Source organism: Scyliorhinus canicula, chromosome 5, assembly GCF_902713615.1.
Source record: "Scyliorhinus canicula chromosome 5, sScyCan1.1, whole genome shotgun sequence".
NCBI lineage: Eukaryota > Metazoa > Chordata > Chondrichthyes > Carcharhiniformes > Scyliorhinidae > Scyliorhinus > Scyliorhinus canicula.
This window is the reverse complement of record NC_052150.1, coordinates 146,579,957-146,593,448: the sequence shown is the minus strand read 5'-3', so window position 1 is coordinate 146,593,448 and position 13,492 is coordinate 146,579,957. Positions and strand designations below refer to the sequence as shown.

The window sequence follows — 13,492 nt, the reverse complement described above, 5'->3', positions numbered from 1 at the left end:
TAAAGAGACATGGGAAGCAGGCAGCAAAGTGGAGTTAAGGTAGGAGACCAGCCATAATCATAGTGAATGGTGGAACAAGCTCAAGGGATCAAATGGTCAACTTTTGCCCCCATTTCTTATGTTCCTATTGTTATGTCACCCGAGGCTAGTGTACGGTCAATTCCAGCCCCATTTGTTCCAGAGTCACAACACAAGTGAATTAACCTAAAATTCTCAGAAAAATACCCAAAGTGTTTGGCCTTTGGCTGTCCAATAATTACAGTCTCCAGGTTTGTAAATGGCAACACAATTACTGTTTAATTGCAACAAGAATTATAATGGAATATTCAGAAAATACAATCGGTTAACTATTAACTAATTCCTAACTCCCCACTTTAACTTGCTTCCCATCCTCTACACCACACACACACACACACACACACACACACACACACACAAGACAGACACACACGAGGGGAAGAATGGAGAAAGAAGCACTATGTAAAAAATCTCATCAGAAGTACAGAGGTTGAGATGAGACCTTTCATATTGATATATTATTGTGATGGATAATAAATAATAAAATTTTGCCCTGATTTTCAATATCATCCAACAGAACCACATAGGAAACATATGAACTGAGCATTAGATGTACAGAAATTCAATCATCTAACAAGACAAGAAAATATTCTCACTAAATATCCCGCAATCAAATTGTATATTTTAAATCTTCACCGCTTATTTAACTTACTAATGGATATTGGTTCATGTCACACAATAGGCTGGCATTCCTACTTGCAATTTCTCTCTCACTGAGTTTCTACTCCAGGAATAACAAAGTTGGAAAATGTAATAGTTCCCACTTTGGGTAAGCTTTGTGCCATCTGCTGAGCAGTAAAGTAGCATAGAGAAAGAAGTTACAAGGAAAACTCCTGTCTAATCAGTAATATCCTCTCAGGAATGGCACCTTAACTGGATGCAATGCGACAAAGCATTCCACCATGACTCTGCTTCCTCCAAGACTGTAGCACATTTTTAAGTTATGTATTTCTTGAAAACCTCCATTAATGGTAATTGATGTAATAACACATGGATGATGGAGGATAGGCTGGCTGAAACATGACAGTTTTATTACGAAACAAGATAGAATGCTTCTGTATGTTATCAATGTGGTGTTTCATCGCTTACAAACACGGGAACTCACTATAAGAACATGCAGTTTTGAGGTGAACACTTTGTCACCTATTTAGAAGGTCAATTCAGTCTGCACAACATTAGAATTGTTTCTTTCCAAGGCTCATAGCAGGACAATATCATGGTTGAAAAAATATATAATTAGTTACTATACACTCAAATCCTTCATTTCAGAAATGGCATAAATGGTGCACTCCCATTACTATGGCAGATATTCTAGGAAATGATGATGTGACTGACTTAGCCTTTAATTGCACGTGGCCAAAATTTCTTGGGACCCTCTGCATCGCTTCACCATTGACCTTGCAAAAACAGTAAGAATCCGACTTTTGTAGCTCCGCACTCCTCTCCAAACAATGGCAATGTCCGATTTGCAGGATTAATGCTGATTTGATTACTATGTTGCCACTTACACTAAACTGGAAAGTAGATGGTAAGCTGGCAGTGGCACGGTTCGTGTTCCAAAATCACTGTCTCTGAAACATACATTTTTTTTCAATGTGCTTTGTTGATTGTTTTAAGCTATTTCCAAGATAACTGTTTATTTAGATGTACGAGCTGATTGGAATTTTTCCCGTTCAATTAAATTGAATTTTTAATTGTCATTTAATATTTACATTCATTCACTGATCTCTGGTACCTTAACGGTGTCAATTACTAATTTAGAGTATTGATCGATTTGAAGTGTGAGGGTGACTATGAGAGATCGTGAACTGCAGTTGCTTTGCATTTAATAATAATAATAATAGCTTATTGTCACAGGTCGGCTTCAATGAAGTTACTGTGAAAAGACCCTAGTCGCCACATTCCGGTGCCTGTTCGGGGAGGCTAGTATAGGAATTGAACCCGCGCTGCTGGCCTTCTTCTGCATTACAAGCCAGCTGTTTAGCCTACTGTGCTAAACCAGCCACTTAACCAGCCATTTAAAGGAATTGATACGAATAATGTATTGTAAATAATTAATTCCAGTGGATTGTGCATGGTTTTTAATATATTGCTCCTGCAAAACACAGAACCTGTGCTTTGCAATGAATTTGCCCAACAAAATCTGAAAACAATTACAATTTAGGAGCCTTGGAGTATCTGAGCCACAGGCGCCATCCATTTTATTTCTACAATTGCTGAAAGAAAAATCGACAACCTGCCCAACCTGTGGTAAAACACGACTCATGGGTCAAAGACAAGTTTTCACCAACCAGGATAAGAAGTGGATGAGTAATGCAGTTCTGTTCATGTGATCAAAATTTATAGCTAGCATTTCGCAGAACACAGCAGAATCATCTCTGTTTTTGTTCAAATGAGATCTCCAGAAAACTCTGGTGCAAGTTCACCCCAGGTAGACCAAAGGTACAAACATTATGGTTCTTGGGGGCCAAACGCGCCGTTCCAGCCAATGTCTCAAAATTGTTCACACTTACTCAGATTCCATTTGAGGCCAGTTGTTGTTACATTGTTGCATGCATTTCCCACTGGGATAAGGCCACACCACTTATCCTCGAGACCTGTGTCAACACACAGTCTATGATGACCCTGCCAGAAACAATACATTTTCAGCTTTTTCAAAATTTAAAATTCAATTTATAAAGTGCAATATCACCATTAAGAACTTTTTGTTAATTGCTTTACTGGCACCATGAAAAATCAAACAAATGCATTTTTGATCTTAATATAGACAAAAGAATCCAAAGTTTTATCACCATTCAGTTCAGTTCGAACATTTTATGATGTAATTCACATTAATTTACCTGCAACAGCCAATTTATCAAAACCAATTTGTCAGCCGTATTTACACATCAAATAAGTTTAGAAACAAATTGTAGTAAGCTGAAACCATTTCAGGCTGTCAAACAATAAGATGCATATTGCTTCACACTAAACATTGGTCCTGGGGGAGGTTTGTGTCCCAGAACGTTTCAGAGTAAATAAAAGTGCAGCTGGTTTCCGTTCAACAGTAGTATTTTAAAACATTTTGTTCTTGCTTGAAGAATCATAGCAAGGATTTTCAAATGAGATGTGATGTGGTAGAGTGTGTGGGGGACGGTGGTGAAGCCCATGCCATCTGTCGTCCTTCCATTGTATTTGTTTTAGCACATGAAATTTCAATAATTGTTTTCCTTAACCACTCCCCATCTCAAAGACAGTCAATCTCTTTGTAAGTAGGCCAAGTATTATGGTATATTTTAATAAATTAACACAGAAAATGTCGGAAATACTCTGCAGGTCAGGCAACATCGGTGGAGAGAGAAACAGAGTAGATCAACAGCCTTTCATCAGACAGTGAAAGGAACCAGCTATTTCTGATAGGTAAAAGGGTCATTGATTTAGCCATTTTAATGTAAATACTCAAGCCCAGTTTGAAATCCATTTCAAAATGGATTTCATCATAAGACGTCAAGCATAACTTTAGATTACAAAAACACATAGCTTGCAGTAACAAAAGCACAGATTTTGAAATATCTACAGGCTAGCTAGATGCAACTGCAACATTTTTACTGAAAGGTTAAATTGACATTTTTAAATTATCCATTGTTCTAATGAACAGAATTGCAGAAGTTATTCAACTATACCACAATCTGATCAAGGTCAAAATAAGAACCATGGCAACATGAATCCACCATTGTTCAGAATATAGATAATGTAGCAGTCAGCAGAAAAAAGTTAGAAACCAGAGTTAATTAAAAGTATATATCACTTTCCAACACGCGACAAGCATCTAGAAAGCAACATATCTACAGCGATGTTGCATATTGATGATTCACAACTGACCATCCAACCAAATGCATTTGAGACTCATCCAAGCCAATCAGCACATTACAGTGGTAGGGACAGATGGAGTCAGACTAACATTCTCCTTAAACATAGAGGTCCGGGCAGCCATTTTCCATCCATGATCACTCTATATCTTTTACCTAACTATTCTCTATCCTTATTTCGTATTTTCATATTTCCACTCTAATTCGTAAAGTCTTTGCAACCTGTTTTTGCTTTGAGCAAGAAATCTTTACTGTATTTTGAAAGTTAAATCTATAAACTAATAAGTCGATTATATCTCTTAAAGTCTTTTTCTGGCAAGGGCTTTATTGAGAACATTTGATTTGTAACCAGAAGATGATCTCAAACTCTCAATTATAAACAATAGACACAATAAAAGATTTAATTTCGCACCCGAGACGTGTAACTTAAATTTCTACCGAGTTCAAAGTATATATGAGACTACACTTAAACCACACGGTAGATTTCAACAATTGGCGTAGTCGGCAAAAGGTTAGGAGCGCTGAGTCGGAGGAACTCGGAAGACCGGAGTAAGACCAGAAGGACAGAAGACCCAAAGACATCCATGCAAAAAACGGTTAGACTGAGGTATGAAAATCTTTTTTTTCACCCATTAAAAGTCTTAAAGCCGAAACGGCTCGTGCTTCGATCCCTTTAGAAAGGACCTTTTAAGAAAGAGCTATTCAATCTGGTGCAGGCCGTACAACTAAATAAAACACGACTGAGTAGTTGTGGTTGTGTAATCTTCAAATTACACAAACAGTTTGTGCCAAAAAATTGTGTTTTAAGGCAAAATTTATGGCGGACAAAAGTCCTAAAATAGACCTTGTTCCTTCAAAAGGTAGAGAACAACTTCCCACAACTTCAAGTGGAGGTCATGGTGTACCAGATGTCTTTGTTGACGATATATTGGGAGACCTTAGATCTTCAATTTATAGACATTTTGGATTGTCTAAAGTAGCTACGAAAATTGAATAAAAATATGACATCTCTAAAGGACAGTGGTCCCTTGACAACATCAAAAGATTTTGGGGAAAAACCACACGATTGACCAAAAAGAAATATATGAAATGGTCTTTTGCAGTAATGGCACAGCTCCATAAACAGCAAGAAACAATCACAAACACAAAACACATTGCGAACTTAAAACTGCCAAAGAAAAACTAGTGGCCGTCATCGAGCTACAAAATCGAACCTCGAGAAATCTGATCAAACTGAAACACTATTGGCAGACTCAAAATGTAGAACTCAGCTATTACTATTACAAATTGTATAACTCCAAAAGAAAAATACTGACTCAGAATCCAAACTTCAACAGTTAATATCAGAAAATGATGGTCTTAAAAGTCAAAATTGCCAGTTAATTGAGGAAAAATGTATTTTGGAAATAACAATACCATGAAATAACATACCATGAAATGTCATAACAAATTACTGACAGACAAATTAACAGATCAGAAGCCCTCAAACCTGTCTTCAAAACCTCAGCTCAACTCTCCAAAGCAAATCGCTCCACCAACGGCAAAAGTTGAAATGATTTTAACGAAGGCCCGAGGTGTACCAGCGGTATCTAAATCAGATCCTGCAGTATTGCAAGCTGCTACTGACATGAGAATTATGAATACTGTGATAAGAACTCCACGAAAGGAGTCTGTAAAATAGACTATCTGTCCATTCCAGGTTCAAGGACCCTTTTTCCCCAGAACAACCCATTATCTCAGTCTGAGGCTGCTGGCCCCGATCCAAAAGCCTCTCATGGCAGCTTTAACAGACTGTGAGATTGTTAAATAAGAAAAGCCTGTTCAGTTGAACAATGAGCCTAGTGGAAAACAAAGTGTAATACAATTTAACCCTTGAGCACCAAACAGCTTGGAGTTGAAGAGATAAAGACAACAACCTGGATTCAAAAACATTTAAAAGATCTCACAAACTATGATGAAATGTTTGAAACAGTTTGGAAGGAGGTTTCTGGAATGGAACTCCAGCCAAAAGAGAAAAACTGAAATGAGAGCATTAGGATCATTTAAAACCCATTTTGTCACTGGTTAAAGACCAGAACTGTCCACAGCTCTGAACTTGATCCGACCCAGACCTCAGTCCCAGTCCGAAACAGCAACTGCTAAAAATAGCACATCAATCGTTGCTTCTCCTTCTCCGCTAACAACAAATCCGACCCCTGTACTCACTCAGATAAATTCCAGAAAAGATATGAAATTCCTTTATTGTGTTGAAGATGGCCATTTTGCGAATTTCAGATTTCATGATTACAAAATGGACTCCTATGATGAAGATCCGCCTCCTGGCTACAGGGATACACCCCAAGTCACGTATCACCAAAAAGGCTAAAGCTACACAACACAACAGCTGATTGCCAAGAACTGTTAACTTAAGAGAGAAAAACTGTAATTATTTTGAATGATGCTTTATTAATTATAAGAAATTAAGAAATCTTGTTAGCTGTGCTTTTTTAAACAGAGCCGGTGAATTCATCTACACAAAACCAAGTTCATTCAGCGCAAGATTGATTCAGTCATATGTTCAATAAGTTATTGTGTCTGATATTTTAAAATAAATGTTTAACATTAGCTTGGAAATTAAAACTTCAAACAATGTGGAAGCTGTTTTTTAAAAACCCTGATTCTTTTTAAAAGAAATTAAACAACCTCGAGAAGACAGAGGCTTGAAAAGCGAATCCACGTTGAGAACACACCATTCTAAGACAGTTGATAAGAAGATATTTGGCAGCAATCAAACTTTTACTCCCAGTCCATTTGAGTGACATATAAAAAAACGTTTGAGAAAAATGCAAATGGCATCATTCCAAGCTATATGCTCCTTTTGTTTCTGCAGGGAAATTAACCATTCCAACAGGCTTTTGTGTATAATCCAGAAGATTGTCAAAGACTTGGCAATACACATCCAATACAAAGTTAAGAAAAAACTTGACCAACCCTTTGATTACACTCTTTGGGGTTGGCTTTCCAGATGGTTGGGTGGCACAGGAATTAACATCATTCAGGGACTTTTCCTATTTTGCATATTTGGACTTATCATTTACATACTAATGATGCTGATCAGATACTTTGGCTAATGCATGCCTACCCATAATGCCCCACCAATCCACACGGTTCATATTAATTCATATGCACCACTAGCCAATAACATCAAAATAGAAAGTTTCTGTTGAGCTATTATTTACTGCATTAGTGAATTATTATTAATAATTTTATTACTGAATTACATAATCAATTTTGATAATCATTTTACCAATTATTACTAAATCATATACTCAACTTCAGTTATTTTGCTGCATAATCATTTAATTTGTGTACATAAATTATTATTATTAACCGTTCATTACTGAATTATGTTATCATGATATCAATTTTTAATCAGTATATCAAAGTTTTCTGCAATTTATCAATTTTTACTAATTAATTTCCCTCATCTCCCTTCTCTATCAGGACTACCCGCTCAAAGAAATAAACGTGCCCTCAGTGCGCGAGATGCAATCTATGCTAAAATTATTCCTTTTTATTGGCAAATAAGGGTAGCCAACGAACTAAATAAAATCACAACCATCATACAAGGTGGAGTTGATTATACCGCCACTGCCCTAGATAAAATCTCTGACGAAATGCAAGCAATTCAAACCCTGAGACTACAAAATCGAATGGCACTTGATTATGCGCTAGCCGAAAAAGGTGGCACCTGCGCCCTGATTGGTGCGGAGTGTTGCACTTTTATTCCAGACAATTCAAAAGAAGTTAAAGATCTGGCAGCACACATTCAAAAAGAAGTCAGAAAGCTTGACACACCCTCAGATATCTCTATCTGGGAGAAACTTTGTGGGTGGTTGGGACCCACAGGAAAGTCCATAGTACAGACAATCTTTTTCTTTTGTGTAGCAGGGTTCACCATCTACATGACATTCCTGGTGATCAAAAGCGTTAGCCAATTATTCACTAAATGCAGGGGTCCACCAATCAGAATTATCCACATTACTCGCACTGCACCACCATTAAATGAAGTACAACTAAAATATTACTGTTGAACTGTTACTAACTATCAATTATTTGCATTACTAACATATTGCTAAAAGATTAATACTGAATCAGTAGAATCAAATTCAATTAATTGATTAATTGTTATTGTATAATAATAATGCTTTAAGAATTTTAAGAATTTTTGCTGTAACGCTTGAAATGCAAAGCTTGCCCGCTCTATTGTTGAAGGCTGTTTTCACACAAGGAAACCATCAAAGACTATAAGAATGGGTTCCTCTTTGCGCTTTAACCTATCCCATCGCATTTCTCCTTCCTTTAATTTCATTATTATATATCTCACTTAATCTTTTGATTTATCAAAGGAAGGATTGAAGGGAACCGGCTATTTCTGATAGGTAAAAGGGTCATTGATTTAGCCATTTTGATGTAAATACTAAAGCCCAGTTAAAAATCTATTTTAAAATGGATTTCATCATAAGACTTCAAGCATAACTTTAGATTACAAAAACACATTGCTTGCAGTAACAAAAACACAGATTATAAAATATCTACAGACTAGCTAGAAGCAACTGCAACATTTTTGCTGAAATGTTAAATTGACATTATAAACTATTCATTGATCTAATGAACAGAATTGCAGAAGTTATTCAACTATACCACAATCTGATCAAGGTCAAAATAAGCACCATGACAACATAAATCCACCATTGTTCAGAATATAGATAATATAGCAGTCAGCAGAAAAAGCAGTAGAAACCAGCATTGATTGGAAGTATATATCACTTTCCAACACACGACAAGCATCTAGAAAGCAACATATCTACAGCGATGTTGCATATTGATGATTCACAACTGACCATCCAACCAAATGCATTTGAGACTCATCTAAACTAATCAGCACATTACACGGGTAGGGACAGATGGAGTCAGACTAACATTCTCCTTAAACATAGAGGTCCGGGCAGCCATTTTCCATCCATGATCACTCTATACCTTCTACCTAACTATTCGCTGTCCTTATTTCGTATTTTTATATTTCCACTCTAACTCTTAAAGTCATTGCAAGCTGTTTTTGCTTTGAGCAAGAAATCCTTACTGTATTTTGAAAGTTAAATCTATAAACTACTAAGTCGATTATATCTCTTAAAGTCTTTTTCTGGCAAGGGCTTTATTGAGAACATTTGATTTGTAACCATAAGATGATCTCAAACTCTCAATTATAATCAATAGTCACAATAAAAGATTTTATTTCGCTCCCGAGATGTGTAACTTAAATTTCTACTAAGTTCAAAAAGCATTTGAGACTACACTTGAACCACATGGTAGATTTCAACAGTCAAGAATTTCACCTCCTAAAGATGCTGCCTGACCTGCATGGTATTTCAGCATTTTTCATTTTTATTTCAGATTTCCAGCATTTGCTGTCTTGAATGTAGGAAATTATATACATAGCTTTAACAGGGGAAAAAAAAATCAGTCCGTTTTTGTACGCATTTAGTGGGGTGTTTCTCAGCGTCGTCACTTTTCCTTTCCTTTGGCTGCACTTCCATCATTCCCAGCACTGATGAGCTCAGCCTGCCAGTGGCACCATTTTTAAAGGCAGCCCGAATCTTTCGACCTCCCTCAGCATCCCCACTGCTGCCTACATACAACCCCCCCCCCCCCCCCCCCCCCCAACTGCATCCAACTTATATCTTCCAATCCCCCCCCCCCCCCCAACTCTTAAGGCCAAGGCAAGCCGGGCCCGACCCCTGACATGGACAACCTGGCACCCAAGCATCTTAGCACTGCCAGCCTGGCAGTGCCACCCTGGCCTGGATGGCAGTGGGAGTGCCAGGATACCACCCTGCCAAGAGCCTGACCACCCGGGGTCTCCAATATCCTGGGGTATTCCCCCCCTCCAGATGCCATTACGACTGGTCCACATTTGTGCGGACCAGTATTGAATGGCGCTCAGTCAAGGCCTCGCTGGGGAGGCTATTAGTTTCCGGGAGAATACAGTGCAGACATATTTAAATGAGCCTAATGGCTCATTTTCTTATACTGATCTGGATCAGTGAGGGTGAGATCCAGATCATGGGACTGGTTTAGCTCACTGGGCTAAATCGCTGGCTTTTAAAGCAGAAAAGGAGGCCAGCAGCACGGTTCGATTCCCGTACCAGCCTCCCCGGACAGGCGCCAGAATGTGGCAACTAGGGGCTTTTCACAGTAACTTCATTGAAGCCTACTCGTGACAATAAGCGATTTTCATTTTTCATGAGATTCAACGGCCTTGTTGCGACACCAAGTCACGCGCGACCAGGCTGGCAAATCCTGCCCTATATGTCTGCTAAAGCGGTGGTTAAGGTGGTGAACAGCTCGGAGTGCTGTGATGTCACTCATGGGAGGGGCTGAGTCGGTTTTATAGTTTGGTTTACAGCCCTGCCCTGTTTGTTTTTAATTTCATTTTTAGAGTTTTTCCAGAGTTCTGCTTTGGTTTTGGAGGAAAGGCAGTGTGTTTCTCAGACTGCCTTCTGAAAGCTTCTCTCCTAATGACTTTGTGAATATACCTGTAGGCCACAAAGTATTAACTGTACTATAAGTGGCATTTGATCTCTGTGTGTGTATTTTAATAATTGAACGTTTAGAAGTAGATGGAAAAGTAAGCGGAAATACTTATTTTTTTGTAACAACGGTTTAACCATCAATTGAAAAGCTGTTTCATTCTTTGGATGTTAATGGGGTTACTCCTGTGTTAATAAAAAAGTTTGTTTTAACATAAATGATCGCTAGTTGTCAGTGGACAATTGGAGTCTCATCCGGTTTTTGAACATAAATTCCGGGTACCATAATACTATTTTTTTGCTTTTATATAAATTTTATAGTCCCAATTTTGTGCTACTGTCAAACTCTGTGCAAGAATTGGAGGCCTCCCAGGGCCATGTCGGCCAATAGCATATTGAGCTGACTGCATGCTTTTTTTTGCGGAGCCACCTGAATAATTAGCATAAACTCTTAACCGAGCTCAGGCTGTGCACGGCCAGCTAGGTTAACAAGGCAGGTACAAAATCTGCCAAGCAACTCAAATATAATGTGATATGTCCACTTCAGGGTAAATGGCTGTAAATGGCAGTTCCACCATTCAGCCTGTTGGATTTCAAATATTTTTATCCTTTGCCAAGCCTATGGGAGTAGAGAAGGTAAAGAATCGTTCGGCAAAAGTGAGGTGAATAAATGGAGGCATGAAATGGACCCTGTGGAAGAATGAAAGAATGGCACTACATCTGACTTCCATTTGGTGGCTGACAAATTAGGCATGGTTCTGTATGAACAAAGTGTGAAGGAAAGTATCCCCTTCCGTATTTCAAGGTAACCATCCCAAGGTGATCATACTGTACTTTGTCGATCAGGAGATGGCAGCCATTCTCAATACATTGGCTCCATTGCAATCTTGAGTACATGTTCATATTTTTAAGTAAAATGTCTCAGTGATATTCATCTTTAAGGAATTTAATCTTCCACACCATGGTTCCCCACATTCTTATCGTCAAACAAACTGTAAGAACCTGCATGGGTTGTAATCAGCTGGGACAGATATTTTTTCGCCCAGGAACCTTCCCTTTGCCAGAATAATCTTCCAATTTTGTGACTTATTTTTGCACATTTACACACTAAAGATCTATTTGTCAATAACTGATTTAAAGATGATGTACAGTGGAAATGTTATCTTTACAGCAAATGTTCTCACTTACAGGTAAAATCTGAATATTCTAAGTGCACCTGAAATCCTGCGGTGTTAAAAAGATCAAGATCAACTTATTTGCAACTTCACTGATTAGAATAAATCTCAATTGCAGAATTATATATGGTTACTGTCAAACCTCCAACAGTTTTCCAGCTGTCACTTGTGGTAAACTTGTAATTTTGCTGTTAATCAGTAGGATCCTGACAGTAAAAATCTAATATTGATGGCTCTCTTTTTTCACGGTGGGCAGTGGTCAAATAGTGTTTCTGTCAGTGCATTTTGCTTTCTGCACTGTTTTATGCATATTTGTGTTGCACAGTTTTTCCTTTGTACTTTTGCAGCATCCTGCAGATGGCTATTTTGTGTGCCTGACTGATTTGTGTTAATTACAGCTATTACCAACCACTTTGCTCACCTTGTGTAATTTTCCCCTCAATTTTATGGGAAATCATGCACATTAATAAGACCTGATTAAAGCAGATTTTCAATATGTGAGATTCATAGGCATGCTGCAGCACCAAAATAAGTAGCAAGCTGAGTAGAGTACAATTTCTTTTTCAGGTGAGTAGAGCGGTCCAAGAAGGAAGAATAGAAAATCTACTCCAAAATATAGGCACCTGTTTTAGTGAACAATTATACAATGTGTCTGAATTTATTGATCTGCCTAAAAATATTAATTCCTTCATTCCACCTGTTTTTTCACTGTTGTTGTGCATCAGAGAATACATTGCTTCTAGAGTGTTTGTGCGGGCTTTGGGCAGATCACCATTTTGATTGTATGAGCAACACACTTAATAGACCTCTCATCATGTTCTACATGAATCCAGAGTGTGGGCACCTCCATACCTTTTCTTTGCAGCAACAAAGAAATATAACATTGTCCAATGTGTTAGTTTGCTCCGGCTGCATCTAATTCTTGCCTGATAAGGAGAGAAGTCCACAAAAATTTAAAATTAAGCACCTTAGAATTCAAAACAGAAGGGCGACACAGTGGTTAGCATTGCTGCCTCATGGTGCTGAGGACCCAGGTTTGATCCCAGCCCAGGGTCACTGCCGGTGTGGAGTTTGTACATTGTCCACATCTACGTGGGTCTCACCCCCACAACTCAAAGATGTCCCGGATAGGTGGAATGGCCACGCTAAATTTCCGCTTAATAGGAAGACTTTCAATTAAACAGAAAGAATTTGAAACAACCCTCCAAAGTAGATCGAAAGTGAATTGTGAATTTGGAGGCATAAAGATGGATAAGAGGTTCTTTCTTGGAGTGGCAAGTGACACAAAATGTCCACAAAGATTGGTGCTGGGGACTCAACATTTCAATTATGAAATGACTTGGATTTGGGGAGTATACTAAAGTTTGCAGAGATGCAAGGCTAGGAAGTGCAGTGAATTGTGACGAGATAGAGAGCAGAAAATTGCAAAAGGACAGGGATAGATTAAACGTCATACTACAGAAAAGATGTAAAAGCCTTGGAGAGGCTGCTGAATGGATTTTCGAGAATGGTACCAGGCATGTTGGGCTGTAGTTATTTTAAAAGAATAATGCAGGGATTGTTCTCCTTACAGCACAGCATGTTGAGGGATTAAATAAAGGTATTCAAAATCATGAAGGGTATTGATAGAGTGGGTGTGGATAAACTGTTTCCACTGGCAGAAGGATCAATAACTGTTTAATCTCCTGAGTTTTCTTTGAATTCCCTCTTTTTGATCGCAAAATTTGTTGCACCATATTTTACCTTGTTTTTAAAAGTTATTTCTTATCTGTTTGATTATATAAGTAATGCTTTTCATGAAACACATATTTTTGCATGCTGT

At 38.1% G+C, this 13,492-nt stretch overlaps 1 protein-coding gene across 3 annotated transcripts in view; it reads right to left on the bottom strand.

Moving 5' to 3' along the window:
• The window catches only part of tpk1 (thiamin pyrophosphokinase 1), a 417,730-nt gene that overhangs the window by 182,251 nt on the left and 221,987 nt on the right, over positions 1–13,492 (bottom strand). For all 3 annotated transcript variants that reach the window (XM_038797789.1, XM_038797787.1, XM_038797788.1), the window contains one exon: positions 2,592–2,703. In XM_038797789.1, the coding sequence (XP_038653717.1) occupies positions 2,592–2,703 (112 nt within the window). The remainder of the gene's footprint in view (positions 1–2,591; positions 2,704–13,492) is intronic.